Source organism: Eptatretus burgeri, unplaced genomic scaffold, assembly GCF_056783735.1.
Source record: "Eptatretus burgeri isolate ZD-2024b unplaced genomic scaffold, Ebu_testis_v1 Ebu_testis_scaffold_3167, whole genome shotgun sequence".
Classification (NCBI taxonomy): domain Eukaryota; kingdom Metazoa; phylum Chordata; class Myxini; order Myxiniformes; family Myxinidae; genus Eptatretus; species Eptatretus burgeri.
The window spans coordinates 244,934-260,000 of NW_028225115.1; the positions used below are offsets into that span (position 1 = coordinate 244,934).

Below are 15,067 nucleotides of genomic sequence, written 5' to 3' on the forward strand. Positions count from 1 at the left end.
TACTTTTTTATAAAGCCTTGCAGTGAATTCTGATCCAAATAATTTTAAAGCAGTATATGTATTTGTATATTGTAATCAGTGACAAGAGCGCAAGTGAGCACAATATACGCCCGAACAAGAAGGTCCATACAGAATTGTGCTACGACATGGAAAACAGCATCCTGGTTGCCATGGCAACCACTTTAGATGACGAACGTAGGTCACGACACACCGTCTCCACAGTCCGTACCTATGTACCAAATATGAAACGTGAAAGTTGAAAACTTTGGGAGTTAGAGTGCGGACAGGAACGGACGGACGGACAGACAGACGGACGGACGGACGACCGGTATCACATAATACGCCCCGATAAAAAATATATATATTTATATATCGAGCGTATAAAAAATAGTGTGGAAGATAAAAACATTAGACAGGAAAAAATAACTTGCATCAAAAACTTTAACATTTTCACGCTCATGGTGACGCTCACGCCAGGGGTATCGCTATAGCTCCCTGTTCCTCGAACAGGCGAGCGAAAAATTGAAAATCATTTCAAACAGGAAACCTACTGTTTATAAGGACATCATAAAGGACACACACAACAGGCACGAATAACTCACGTTACGTGTTCGCTCGGGTGGTGTCATAGCCACTCTGTCAGGCGGTAAACTTCCAGAATTAATTTATTTATACGACTGTTACAATCTTTATTTTATTTAAATTGAATCACATGCAGACAGTAGTGGCCCGAAATATTGACACCCTTGCACTTTTTTTCAAATAATGTACCATTTCTTCCAGAAAATTGTTGAAATTAAAAAAAAATTTGTTCTCCACAAATGTATTGTGGCGTTCACGGGACTTCTACAGTCCCGTCAACGGAGAATGAGCCGAAACAATGGAGGCGGTTTATTTTTTTATAACCCAAAGATGGCGGTTTTAATCGCTCCACAGCAAACGGGACGAGGAAGGTGGCACGAGTCGCTTTTCACTGAGTTAATAATGTTTATTTCTCCAACCAGAAATAATAATAAGACTCGGCAAGAGGAGGGATCCGGGGCGATTCGACGGGATGGTGGTGTGGGTTCGGGCGTGGGGAAAACACAAACAATTCCAATGGATATACAAATCTCAAACCCTCTAAGGCGTCAGGTACACACACACACACACACACACACACACACACACACACACACACACACACACACACACACACACACACACACACACACACACACAAAACGTAGCTGGTCCTGGTGGTCAGGCTGGCCCGTGGTGTAGACGCAACAGTCCCTGGATTGGCGTCGGACGAGGTGGCGTTGCGCTCGTCAGGGGCAGGAGACAGCGTGGTGCTGTCGACCTCCTGGTCCTGGCCCAAGTCCGCTCCAAGCCGCCAGGGAACCAGTTCTGGCGCCAAGATGCGAGCAGGAGAGGGAGGCAAGTCCGCCCGCCATTCGGCCCCATACTCCGAGCCAGCAGAACCCCAGAGCCAACCGAGGTGAGGCACGAGGCACAGCAAGGCCACGAGACACGACGAATCGAGGAACGAACCAGCGCAATCAGAGAGCACGCTCCGAGACCCAACAGCCTCGACCAAAACGGTTTCTCTTTTTCAATCTTCTTCTTCCACCTCTTTTCCCCGAACAGAACCTTTTTATCCTCGAGTCCTCGTCACTTCTAATCGAGCCGTTTTATTGGCCCTCCGCCGTCGCCTTCCGCCAATCGTGATCATGGGGCGGAGCCATCCGCAACACTGTCCTGTTACGTCACGGCAAGCCTCCAGGGAATACTAAAAGGGTTTACGCAGACAACTTTCCCTAACCCGTCTCCCTATCTAATTACGTGACAATTTTCATTTCCCCCTTAAAGAAATGGACATTTACGAGACAACTTATCACCACTGAATTGCTACTTATTACATCGAGATCCTGGTAAACTCGAACAGCATGGCATACCGAATTAAACATCCGAATTAAGCTTTGAATGCATACCCCCCCTCAGACGTAACAGTATTTATTTGGTTTGCAGTGGAGCGAAACAAAAAAAAAAATCTCAAAAAATTACTAATTCTTAACTTACTCCACAAAGAAATCCTAAAATGGTCTCGACAATATTATTGACACCTATTTTTTTTTTTTTTGTATACCTTGGTCGAGGCTCGTATGAGAGCCAACACACAACTCACAGCAAGGAGGCATGAGACAAGAGGGGTGGGAGTGGAAGGGACAAAACAGTGGGGAACAGACACATTAGGTGAACTGTGGAAGGCAGAGGGATGGGGATGGGACGGGGAACATGGCGAAGAGAAGATGGACATTACAGGGACTTTCAGGAAGGAAAGCAGGGGAATTGAAGGAAGTGGGCTTGGGTGGATTATCGGGGGTAGAAAAGATCGAGGATTTGGATGGGGGAAGATAAGAGGTGGTGGTGAACAGCTGTTTTGAAAGCCTGGAGGGAAGAATGGGAAAGAATAGAGTGAGGAAGTTTATTCCAAAGGCGGGAAAAAAGAGGAATGAAAGAGTGAAGATGAGCAGTGATTCGTGATTTTGGTAGTTTTACCAGAAGGGGGTTGTTGGCGGACCTTGAGCGCCCTGTGGAAATGTGGTGGGGACAAATCGCAGAGAGAGCAGGGGGGGCATGGCTGGAGAGGAGTCGGTAGAAGAGAGAAAGACCACCGACCAACCTGCGGTGATTGAGTGAGAGGCCCAAAGACTCAGCTATTAGGAGTTGTTAGAAATAATTTGATTTAAAGCGGGTGATTCTCCTTTCCTTTGGAATTGAACTCACCTGTGGTGAGCTGCAGGTGCCTGCGAAATAAAAAAAAATCACTCATGCAACCAGTTTTAAGAGAGAAATGAAGTCATTCTACTGTTTTGTGTCTCTGTGTGTCCCGCACTGATCATGGAGAAAAGAAAGAAAAACAGAGAATTGTCTGAGGAGGTCAGACACAAGATTGCAGCCAAGCATGGACAATCTCAAGGTTACTTGTCCATCTTCAGAGACCTTGATGTTCTTGTGTCCACCGCACACAATGTTATCAGGAAGTTTATGGCCCATGGCACTGCAGCCAACCTCCCTGGACGTGGTCACAAGAGAAAACTTGTTGGAAGATTTCACTGAAGGATTGTTAGAATGGTGGAGAAAGCACCTTGATCAACTGCCAAACAGATTCAAGCTGACCTTCAGACACGAGGTACGACGGTTTCAACTCGCACAATCCATCGCCAACGAAATGAAAGGGTGTTCTATGGTGGGAGACACAGGAGGACCCCACTGATGAGAGACAAAAGAAAGCCCGACTGGAGTTTGCCAAAACACACCTGAACAAGCCAAAATCATTCTGGGAAAATGTCCTGTGGACAGATGAGACCAAATTCGAGCTTTTTGGTGAAGCTCATCATCTCTATTTCCCTCAAATATTTTCACCCTCAAATCAAATAACAGCACCCGTATTTTTCACCCTCAAAGGAAATTAATCGATTGATCTTTTTATTTTCTGATCGAGATCTCAATACGTTTGTACATTAACTTTGTACGAAACAAAGTGACGGAGGAATCAACATGCGAACTCCCACGTCACCTCAATTTAGTCTAACAGTCTTATTCTCATTTTCAAGAAGTTGAAGAGAGAGGAGAGGACACCAAGAAGTTTTTATTTTTATTTATTATTTTCAGCAGCGTCTCACGTAGCAAACGCTGCTATAAGAACGCTCGGCGTTGTTCTTCTCCTTCTTCTTGTGAAGACAAAACCTTTATATTCGGACTCGGCTCTTTTATATACACGATCCGGATCTCCTTAAATACTAAACACTTGTACACATCCTCACATTGACGGTGCCTTTTGAAAGCGTCTATCATGAACTTTTAAATATATTCGGACATTTGCTTTAATGTTTCGAAAAGTTCACGTCACTATTGAAAGATTATTTCATTTAATGTATTGTAAATTCGTAAATACATTATTTATTTCGTAAATACGTAAATACACCATGCCGGGTCTCGCTATTGGCTTTATCAAGGCACGTGACGAAATATCGGAAGTTGTTGTTTTTTGGGTTGTTTTTTTTTTAGCCGACAAATCCTTTGAGGATAATTTTCGGACGCTGCTCTTGGACACATTTGTCCTTGTTTAATATTATAAAGAGGATTTTTTTTGAAGAAAAGGGATTCATCTCGGTATGATACTTATGTCTTGTGGATTTGTGGCCCTGAAAAAGGGCTGTTTGAATTTGATGAAGCTTTTCAGCTCAACCCGAGGAAATCCTCGTCAATGCTTTCCTCGTCGAAGACGGCACGTAACTGCTTGTCCGAATCAGGGTAGAGCAAGTCCACGTCGCTTTCACTATCATTTGTAGCCTTCTCCTCCCAAGCTTGCTACAAGTGAGGGACAGGCAATACCTATTGAGGTCACACCACCAGTTGAACAACCTGTTCCCCTCGATCAGCATGTTAATCGATGGATGCCTTCTCCATCAGTCGACAAAAACATCTCATCCGTTGAAAAGGGCCAGGAGATTTCCAGTGTTAGAAAGGAAGAAAACTCATTGAACAGTATTGAATCTGTCAAAATACCAGGGGTCTGTTAAATGACAAATCGTCTCTCCGAACTCCGATAATTTATGACGTCATCCAACTTAGTAACTTTGAGGAGAGTCAAAATATGGAAAAATTGCCGTGTACCCCCAAAAAATTGGAAGAAAACGTTTTATGGTATTTTTCTTTTCCATGAGGTCTTCAGAACAACATATCAAAAGTTGCTAAAAATTGGACAAAAATAAAGGGTCTCGATATGAGGTTAGAAAAAGATGGGAGCCAATGTGAGAACATGTCTGATATCCACTCAAATCTGATGAATTGAACACTTTCCGATCACTTTAATCCTTTGAGGATAATTTTTGGGGGATAATATGACGTTCAGTGAGCTCAATCTGTTGGGGGCCATCGGAGTAATGATGAATGGGAGTGACCTGAAAGAGGTCTTGGAGACGATTTCCAGTGAAAACGCTGTGGTTCATCACATGATGAATGGAAAAGCTTTGCAGCACCAATTTTGGGGACACCTCTTTGTTTGTCAGTGGCTGATGCACCACGATTGCAGCTAAAGTCATTGCAGATGAGTCAGGATTTGAGATCCTCGTGCAAAAATTTGACAGTCAATATACGATGTCAGATGCGATTTCAATAGACTTGGAAACATCACTCAAAAGTGATTGTATCAAATGGATTTCCCATACACTAGTTTCCAAAAAGTCTGAATTATCTAACAGTTCAAAAACGAGCAAATTATGGCTGAACTATCTGCAAATGTTGGGAGTGGCCTGGGAACTTGTCGAGGCCGATTGCACAGGGTCGTAGCAAATGCAACTCCACGCTATATCTGTCTGCTTAACGATATTTGCTGCTGCTGGACATCCCAACCATCTGCAGTCTGCTTATCTTTACCTGCAGAAGATGCAGGCGTGAGAAACTGAAAACTCTGCAGTATTTTCGAAATTCAGAAACGGATTCCACGTGATTCAACGCACCGACCAACGCTGGGCTGGCCTTGGATCAGACTTGGTGATCAAACAGACCCTGATGCGGTCCATTAAATGTACAGGGGGCCTGACAAGAGGAAGTGGAATGACTGAACATCAAAGAGCTGTTTGGACAATGTCGTCTCCGGTATCCTCCAGCAACAGCTACGCCATGCAGGAATTCTGTCTAACCGTTTACACAATGAGCGAACAGCACAAAGAGGAATCTGCATCACAAATAGACATGGACACGATGGACTTGGCCAAAATTGCCACAAAGCTTGAACAACATTCTCCATTCTCGGATGAGGTGACCCTTCGTGACATCATCACAGGTATAAATGCTAATGAGGATGTCAATGTGCAAGACCTTTTCATTGTTGGCAGAAACACAGTGAATAAAATGGAAGGACAATCTGTCTTCTCGGATTCGAACAAATGAAACACTACAGTGAGGACACTAACATCAGCCCAGGCCAAAAAAGATCACCGAGGATTGAGCCATTGATCCAGCACTGTTATTTCAGAGGTTCCTTGTTCTCTGACTTTCTATTTCTCTCTATTTCTATTCTCTATTTCAGAGGTTCTCAGCAGGAAAATCTGTGCCAAGATGAGGTAATGAAATGTGAACTTTCCCCATATCCTCCATCCTTGTTTGAAGCAAAGAATCGTGTGCAGAATCCAGAAAAAGCACAACTTCTGGACGCCATACAATGGCATGTTACTTCATCAGAAGATGCAGTTATTCAGTCCATTCCAGAGACTGATCGCTATGTTCTAGATGGTGGTTCACTTCTACATCGACTGAAATGGACCGAAGGCAGCACCTCCAGCTCAATTGCCGATGCCGACGCGTCTTTCACATCAGACCTGTCCGGCAATGCCACCGTTGTCTTTGATGGATATGATGGAGGACCAAGTACAAAGGACAATACGAATCAGCGACAAAGTCGAGCTCTGGTTTCGAAAAAGGTCAACATATCGGATACAACAACATTCGTTGGGAGAAAGGAAGATTTCCTCTCAAATGTTATGAACAAACAGGACCTCATACACTTGATCTCTGAACACTTGCGGCAGAAAAGCTGTCATATCATCCAAGCTGAAGGAGATGCAGACTTGGACATCCTGAAAGCATCCGTCACAATGACATCCTCCAACGCAACAACCCTGATCGGAGAAGACACGGATCTGCTGGTATTGCTGCTGTATCATGCAACTTCTAAGGACTGCAAGTACCTGTACTTCAGGTCAGACAAGGGGAAACCAAATGTTAACAAAATCGAAGTTCTGAAACGGTTACTTGGTGATGATGTCTGCTCTGATCTATTGTTTGCTCATACTTTCTCTGGATGTGACACTACTTTGAGAATCTTTGGGATGGGGAAGAAATCGGTTTTCCAAAAAGTCATCAAGGGTGAATCTGTCTTGCGTGCCTGTTCACAGGTCTTTTGCACACCAATGGCAGATCAATTTACTGTTGAAACCACTGGTTGCAAGGCAATTGTGTCCTTGTTTAACGGAACCCAATCTGACTCTTTGGCATCATTACGCTACAAGTTCCTTTGCATGAAAGTGGCCGCAGAGACCTTCGTGACAACCAAAAGACTGCGTCCAACAACCTCGGTCACAAACCTTCACTCTCGGCAGACGTACCTACAAGTCATGGTTTGGATGGGCAAGGAAGACGGCATGAACCCTACTGAATGGGGCTTGGATGTGCAAGAGGACAAAAATATTCCACTCCTGATGCATAAGAGCCCTGCACCAGACATTCTGCTCAAAATGATCCATTGCAACTGCACTACAGGATGGAGCATACTGAAATGTAGCTGTAATAAACATGGCCTTGAATGGACCAGAGCTTGCGGACCTTGCCAAGAAGGCAACTGTGGTTATGTGGTTACTGAGCCAGTTTCAGATGATGAAAATGAAGACTAAATATTCGGTGGAAGGTACGTTGGAACATACGCTCAACAGATCAAAACTAATTTCTCGAGGGTAGACTGTGTAACACTTTTGGTATTTTGAAGTATTTTAATCAGTTTTTGTTTGGATGTCAATCGTCCATTTAGTTATTTTTACTGACGCCATATTTCGACCCTTTGTGGTCGTCAATTTTTGGTAACTTTTAATATGTTGTTCTGAAGACCAAATAAAACAAAAAGATTCCATAAAACGTTTTCTTGCAATTTTTTGGGGGTCATGTGACATATTGATCCGACTATTTTATCCCGGCTCACTGATAAACTTCCCAGTCATGAACTCTGGTATATATATGATGTGATTTCTTTCCAGGGAAGTCTTTCATCGACCGCATTACAGATGAGATGGAAGGAAAACATAAATTAGTCATTGTGATTTTCATGATTTGTTTTTCGAGACAAATAAGTCCTGAGACCTCTGAGTGTGAGACCTGAGAATGCTAATTATTATGAGACCTCTGTATTAATTTACTTCTTTCCATCCATAAAGTGCTGCTTCATCAGGATTAAGATTACCACACCTGTTTGGTTAAGTTTTTAAAAGGGAACAGTGGGTGTCTTGGGCTGGCAGAATGGCCCACAGGTTGGTACACTCACTTTTAAGCTGTCCAGCCTCGCTTTGAATCCAAACCCAGCTTTAAACTGTCATGCCAGTGTTTCACAGCCAGGGTGATTCATAAATGTGTGTTCGGTCGCTATGTTGGACGTAAACATACACGTCCCATCTCCTGGGATTAGTTGGTGGACGTTAAAGATCCCACGGTGTCCTTTTTGAAGAGTAGGTGAGCTATCGCTGGCACCATGAACAAATTAAAAATTCCTGATAGAATCGGCAGAGGGTATTGCATCAGTTGCACAGCTGTACCCCCAGCCAATGATGCTACGCAGACAGTAGAAGAAGCAGCTGTGTCTTGAGCTTGCTTTACCATAGCTTGTGTTTTTCCCCAAGTTGATGACGTGTTAATGTGGGGGTTTTGGGTGCTCCACGAATGTGCGTCGAGGAGCTTGGTGTGATGAGAATAAACCACCTGATCCACACACTTGTGGGGGGTAATTCATGAGTCTCTGGACACGATAACCCTGGAAGTTTGACATTGAGAGTGTTGTCGTGATTTTTCCACTCTCATCAACAGTGTGGGTATTCCATATTCTAGTCCTCACTGAGTAACTCCAAGATTTTGAGAGATCAAGAGGTGAGGGACAGATTGTAAACTCTAAATTTCATTGGCCATGACGATTACCATGGATATCCTGGGGGTCAATATGAACGGTAAGATTAAAAACAATGATTTCGGAGGTGAAAGGTTCAACAAAGGTCATTAAAAACAACTTGGGTTATTCGAAGGACAGCATCCAGGAATTATACTTTTCTTATCGAACAAGTGTGTTCTCATCACTTTACATTGAGACCAATTTACATGAATTTGTGTCAGAGTTTAAACACCTGTGTTAAATAATTTAATACAACATCAATCCCTGGAGAGTGAGATTAAAATTCAGTTTATACCCTCAACGATCAATCTGAAATTGCAAAATCGAGTTATCACCTTTACTCATACTGTTTATCGAAACACATTTCAACACCCAAATTACTCCCAACCCCTTGTTTGTTGTTATTGTTGTTGTTGTTGTTGTTGTTGTTGTTGTTGGTTTTTGTTGCTTTAACTAAAAATTGTATGGCAGTATAAACATAAAACTGTTGTTTCCGACCTTCATGCCTTCTTTTCCATCTGAACCTGGCAGTCCCAGCTCACCCGGTGGGCCAGGAGGGCCAGGGTGACCCCGTTCTCCCATGGGTCCAGTCTGGCCTGTTGAACCCTTAAAAAGCAATGAGAAAAAAACGAAACTTACAAAAAATACAATTACAACTCTAAAACTATCATTTAATTAACATAATGATAACACTGATCACAAATAACACCTGTGATCAAGTCCAATTATATTGTGACGTCCACGGGACTTGAACAGTCCCGACAACGTAGAATGAGCCGAAACGATGGAGGAGATTTATTTGTTTATAACCCAAACATGGCGGTTCTAATCGCTCTACCGCAAACGGGACGAGGAAGGTGGCACGAGTCACTTTTCACTGAGTTGATGATGTTTTTTCCTTTTTTATTATTACTAGAAAAAACAAGACTCGGCAAGAAGAGGGATCCGGGGCGATTCGACGGGATGGTGTGGGATCGGGCGTGGGGGAAAAACACAGACAATTCCAATGAATATACAGTTCTCAATCCCTCGAAGGCGCCAAGCACACACACACACACACACACACACACACACACACACACACACACACACACACACACACACACACACACACACACACACACACACAAAACGTAGCTATCTCTGGTGGTCAGGCTGGACCGTGGTGTGGACGCAACTGTCCCTGGATCGGCGCCGGACGAACCGGCCTTGCTCTCGCCAGGGGGGGGGGCAGGAGAAACCGCGGTGCTGTCGACCTCCTGGTCCTGGCACAAGTTCGCCCACAGCCGCCAGGGAACCAGCTCCCGCGCCAAGCCGCGAGCAGGAGAGGGAGGCAGGTCCACCCGCCGCCCGACCCCGTATTCCGAGTCAGCAGAACCCTAGAGCCAACCAAAGCGAGGCACGATCAAGAGCACGATCAAGAGCACGGTCGACTCAGCACAGCCACCAGGACGCTCTCTGCCGCCACAGGTTCCACACCAAAAAAACACGAGCGTTCTGGTTGTAATCTTCTTCTTCTTCTTTTTCGACCCCGAACAGAACCTTTTTATCCTTCTGCCCTCGTCACCTCCAATCGAGCCGTTTATTGGCCCACTGCCGTCGCCTTCCGCCAATCGTGATCACGGGGCGGAGCCATCCGCTGAACTGTCCTGTGACGTCACGGCCAGTCCTCAGAGAATACCAAAAGGGGTTTACGCAGACACACTTACCCTATCCCACCCCCTCTACGCGTGTCCGTTCGAATGTCGGTAATTTGGTCACAGGAAATTTGGTCACGGGAAACTTGGTCACGGGAAACTTGGTCACGGTAAAACGGTCACAAGTTAATTTGGTCACGGTATTATTATTATTATTATTATTATTATTATTATTATTATTATCATTATTTATTCACTGCATTTAAGGCCAGTGAGGCCCAAAAGCAGTAATAAACATTTTCATTTCATGGCCGGCGAATCTTGTTGGCATAATGACGAATTGACCAAGTTTGATGACAACTTTCAAAATTTGACCTTTGCAAAACCTTTAAAGGTCACAAAACAATGTTGTGGACATAAAAATAATGAAACAGGATACGTGCTATAGCTTATTGGAGTTAGTTCGTCGAAGAAGGTCGAAAACCCGGTTCGATTCTAACAACTTTGAAAATTTAACCTTTGTGGCCTTTGAAGGTCAAAGGTCAAGGATTATGACCTTTAGTGGCAAAACATCCTCTGGAACATTCCAGGAACAATATAACGTCATATAGGCGATCTGGGATTTTGCACTCCTCGGATTATCCATACTTTGATGAAATCAGCGTAAAAACAAACTTGAAGGAGGCGCCACGGGCAAGGTGTTCGAGATCGAGCAAAATGGTTTCAATAATTTAGGTGGGGAATGACCTCAGGATTATGCATAAAAAATATTGTCATCCTCGCTCTCAAAGTTTGGGCGATCGAATGATTTTAACATCAAAATTCGCAGTTTTCTAAGTTTTTGACCTTGTGACCTTGACCTTGGGATGAAAATGAAAAATCGGACAAGGACAAGTTTTCGATAATTCATTTTGCCATTCAAATACCTGAGAACCCATTCAATTCAGTCAATTCCCTCCTCTCCCCCGCCACACTTTCCCCCCTCCCCTCCCCTCCCCCACCCCTATCACTCTCTATCATCCCTATCCCTCACTATCCCACCCCTATTCTTCTCTCTCCAACCTTCTTCCTCCTCGATCCTTCCCCTCCCCCCTCTCTCCCTCTTCCCCTCTCACCTCCATCCACTCTCACCTCCCTCCTCGCCTATATCCTTCCCATCCCTCCTTTCCCTCGTCCCCTCCCTCCTCTCCCTCTTCCCCTTCCCCCTCTCCCTCCTATCTTGAATATTCCCATCAGCGAAGCGACAGGTAGTATTTGCTGGTAAACAAGTAAACAAACACGAATTAAGCTTTAAATTTTACATTTTCACACTTTCCTCAAGTAAAAGAGGTGATGATTAACTTTAAATTATTTTGATGAGTCAGGTGGTCATGAGAATTCAAGTCCCTGACCCTCAGTGATGGGTAATGTTGTTAAACGTGTCCTTTATGATCCATCCATGAAGACCACACTCTGTACAGAGAGAGCATCAGTGCTGCTACAGCAGTTACTTGGGTTATTGGACACAATCCTGGACAGGTGACCACTCTGACACAGGATACTCAAACGGCTCAATCCTCCCAGCAAGCTGGTATCACTTTGCCAACCTCAGAAGGATGACAAGCTGAGTCAACCCCACCTGGTATTAATTCAACAGCCAAGTGGGATTTGAACTGAGGACCCATGTAAACCAAGCCCACCACCCCAACCATTAAACCAACACCAGGTATACTTTTATATTTTATCGGTACAAACACACCTATCCCGTGACAATGGTTTCATAACAGTTCTTACAGCAGGTCAAAAGGTCGAGGTCACAGCTTGAGGTTAAAATTTCGTGAAAAATGATTTTGGGTCAAACTTTGACCTTGAACTTGTGACTTCCATCGATCGAGCAAAATTAATTAGTTTCCTGGTAAACTCTCACGAACTCTGCTTTACAAACAGCCGACTGGTTTAGTGGTAACGAAGTTCAACCTTTCCATCTTTAAATATAATATTGAACATAATTTGGCCTAAAATAAGGTTGTTACAGGACGAGCTATAAACTCCCAACCTGGTGATGCACAGGGAAGGTGTTGCATCAGTGAGCATACCTTCCTCTGAAAGCAAAGGTAAGTATCTTGTCTTCTCATCCAGTGATTCATCGAGGACGTTAACGATGCCACTGCAGTCCTCAAGAACAGGCCATTGTGTGCCGGTGCAGAGGCCCATAATCACAAGTAAATCTTCATCTGATTTGTTGTGAACGAGATTAAAGAGGAATGAAGTGATGAGGTATAAAATGATGTCATACATGTACAAGAGGGAGGGAGGGTAACATGTCATGGATGGGATTTCCATTCATAATTCAATTCCGGCTCCGCTCCAGACATCGTGACATTCACTCAATCAATGAGTTCCTGTGTTATAGTACACAGCACGGATCAGTACGGGAAACACAAGTTCTTGGTACGAGTGAACGTCACGTACCGGGTCTCGGGTGAACCGACCATGGACCCGCGGTGTTCCGGAGAACCATCCCGGGGATCCCGGGGTGTTCTCTCTGAGATCTCGGGTCATGGTGGACCGCACGTCGTGTCGGTGAAGGACGGTACGCTGTGGTAACCGAGTGAAGAGCGCGAGCTGTTTGGGGAAAAAGCGAACAGGGAGATCGCGGTGTCTGATTGGTTCCCGCCACATCACGTGTCCATGATTTAAAATAAATACAAAGATTGAACGTTTCGTTTTAACGGATTGTTTGTGTTTCACATTGTGTTGTGAAAGTGGAAAATCGAGTCCGAGTTCGTCGGTGATAATTCCCTCGATACCAAACAACGTTCTTTATTTTCTGTTTTTGTATTTATCGACAATCTTCCCACCATAACGGAGTTATATATGGGTAGGTGGGTATGTAGGTGGGTATGTATCACCTACTCCTCCGGGAGGATTTGACTGAGGAAGCTGAAACTTTCAGGGATTAATGAGGGAACCCTGACATTGTGTCTGTGCAAGTTCCGATTGATTCCATCAACTTTTGAGGAAAAAGTTAATTCAGGACCCTTCGGGACCCTCATTTATGATGATAGAAGGAAAACCACTGGGTAACCTTCCCGGGTCAAATTACGGTCACGTGTGTCCGAGTGGTGCTCAGGTTTCGTACACCAGACGACGGTCTCCTTGGGTTAACCTGAGGCTGTCACTTCGGGTGGGTGCCTGGAATGTCCTTTCCAAAAGAGAGGATGATCACCTGTCTCTGTTATGGCGGACGAGCTTGAAATGGCGGGCGAGCTTGAAATGAAATGACGGACGAGTTTGAAATGATGAATGAGCTCGAATTGGCGGACGAGTTTGAAATGGAGGACGAGCTCAAAATGGCAGGACGAGCCCAAAATGGCGGACGAGTTCGAAATGAAATGAAGGACGACTTTGAAATGGTGGATGAGCTCGAATTGGCATGCGAGCCCAAAATGGCGGACGAGCCCGAAATGGCGGACGAGCGGACAGTGCATACTTCTCGAGTATCCTATCAACCTTTGCTTCGAATTTAAAGATGCATATAGAAATTTGACTGACTGCAAACTGATTAATAATAGCCCTTCTCTCCAGATCAAACTGAATACTTTGACCATGTAATCATGGAGAATCACAGCTTGACTTCTTCATCGAGCAGGTGGTTCGCCTTCCAGTGGAAATCTTTTGGTTTTTGGGTCACTTAGTGTGAGCAGAAACTTATTTTGGAGGAAAGGAAGTTCATATTGTACAAGTTCATATTGTACAAGTTCATATTGTACAAGTTCATATTGTACAAGACATATTGAGTTTATATTGTAACATTAGGAAATCAAGACAAGAGGAAAAAGCCATTTGGTCCATGATGCATGTGCCACACCATCATGAGAGCAATCTCACTGAACATCAGACACGTGGAGAATGGTTGAATTTGAAACATTTCGATGCTCCATGGGATCAACCACAATCTCTTATAAGGCTGAATGGTCCTGTTTTCTTCCGAGTAGCCCTCTCCACTCACCAGAAGGTTATTTTTTTCTGTACGACAATACGACCCCGCCCCCGCCCTCATCCCCCCCACCTCCCCTCCCACCCTCTCTCAACCCCAACTCACACTCCTCGTCCTCATACATTTCTCCTGAAGATGAGCACTTTCTCAAACTCCCAAATCTCAAAATAAACTACATCCTGTCTAATTGGACAGATGATATCTGCGATTTGGCCTCCAAAGCCCACTGCTGCCTTGTGATTCTGAGAAAGGGGAGGTCCTTTGTCAAGTATCATGGAATGAAAGGCTTACAATGATCTGTCATGAAAAGAGCTCCTAACTTCACACAACTGATGTCGCTTCCAAGATTCTGCTCATTTAAACCATCAAAACCTTCTCTCTATACCAGAGGAATTGGTGGTCTTGAAATATTTCTCCAGCTCTGTTGTGCTCCTCTTACCTCTACCACCGAAGGTGAATGGAGGTTATGTTTTCACCACTGTCTGTGTTTTTGTCAGTTTGTCTGTCTGTGAACAGGATCAGGTTGTGGACAGATTTGGAGAAAATTTGGTGGAGAGGTTGGATGTGTGACAAGGATGAAATGATTCGATATTGGTGAAGATCGGGATCCTGACACTTGAATGTTTATTCGTGATTCTTTCCCATTGAGAGATCGGGCCAAAATCGATATATAGCAGGATCTCTCAGAAGGTTATGGACGAATGAAGTCGGAACTTGGTGGACAGGTTGGGTGTGTGATAAAGACTAATGAATTCA

General features: G+C 44.3%; 2 protein-coding genes across 2 annotated transcripts in view; both read right to left on the bottom strand.

Annotated features, from left to right (window-relative positions):
• The window catches only part of LOC147006537 (dynein axonemal heavy chain 8-like), an 82,691-nt gene extending 77,774 nt beyond the window's left edge, over nt 1-4,917 (bottom strand). The window contains exon 1 of the mRNA XM_085868615.1: nt 2,986-4,917. The gene's annotated coding sequence lies outside the window, so the exon portion shown is untranslated. The remainder of the gene's footprint in view (nt 1-2,985) is intronic.
• The window catches only part of LOC147006535 (dynein axonemal heavy chain 8-like), a 262,978-nt gene that overhangs the window by 244,723 nt on the left and 3,188 nt on the right, over nt 1-15,067 (bottom strand). The window contains exons 2-4 of the mRNA XM_085868614.1: nt 12,784-12,936; nt 12,408-12,545; nt 9,194-9,291 (exon numbers count right to left, since the gene is read on the bottom strand). Of these exons, the coding sequence (XP_085724740.1) occupies nt 9,194-9,291; nt 12,408-12,545; nt 12,784-12,936 (389 nt within the window). The remainder of the gene's footprint in view (nt 1-9,193; nt 9,292-12,407; nt 12,546-12,783; nt 12,937-15,067) is intronic.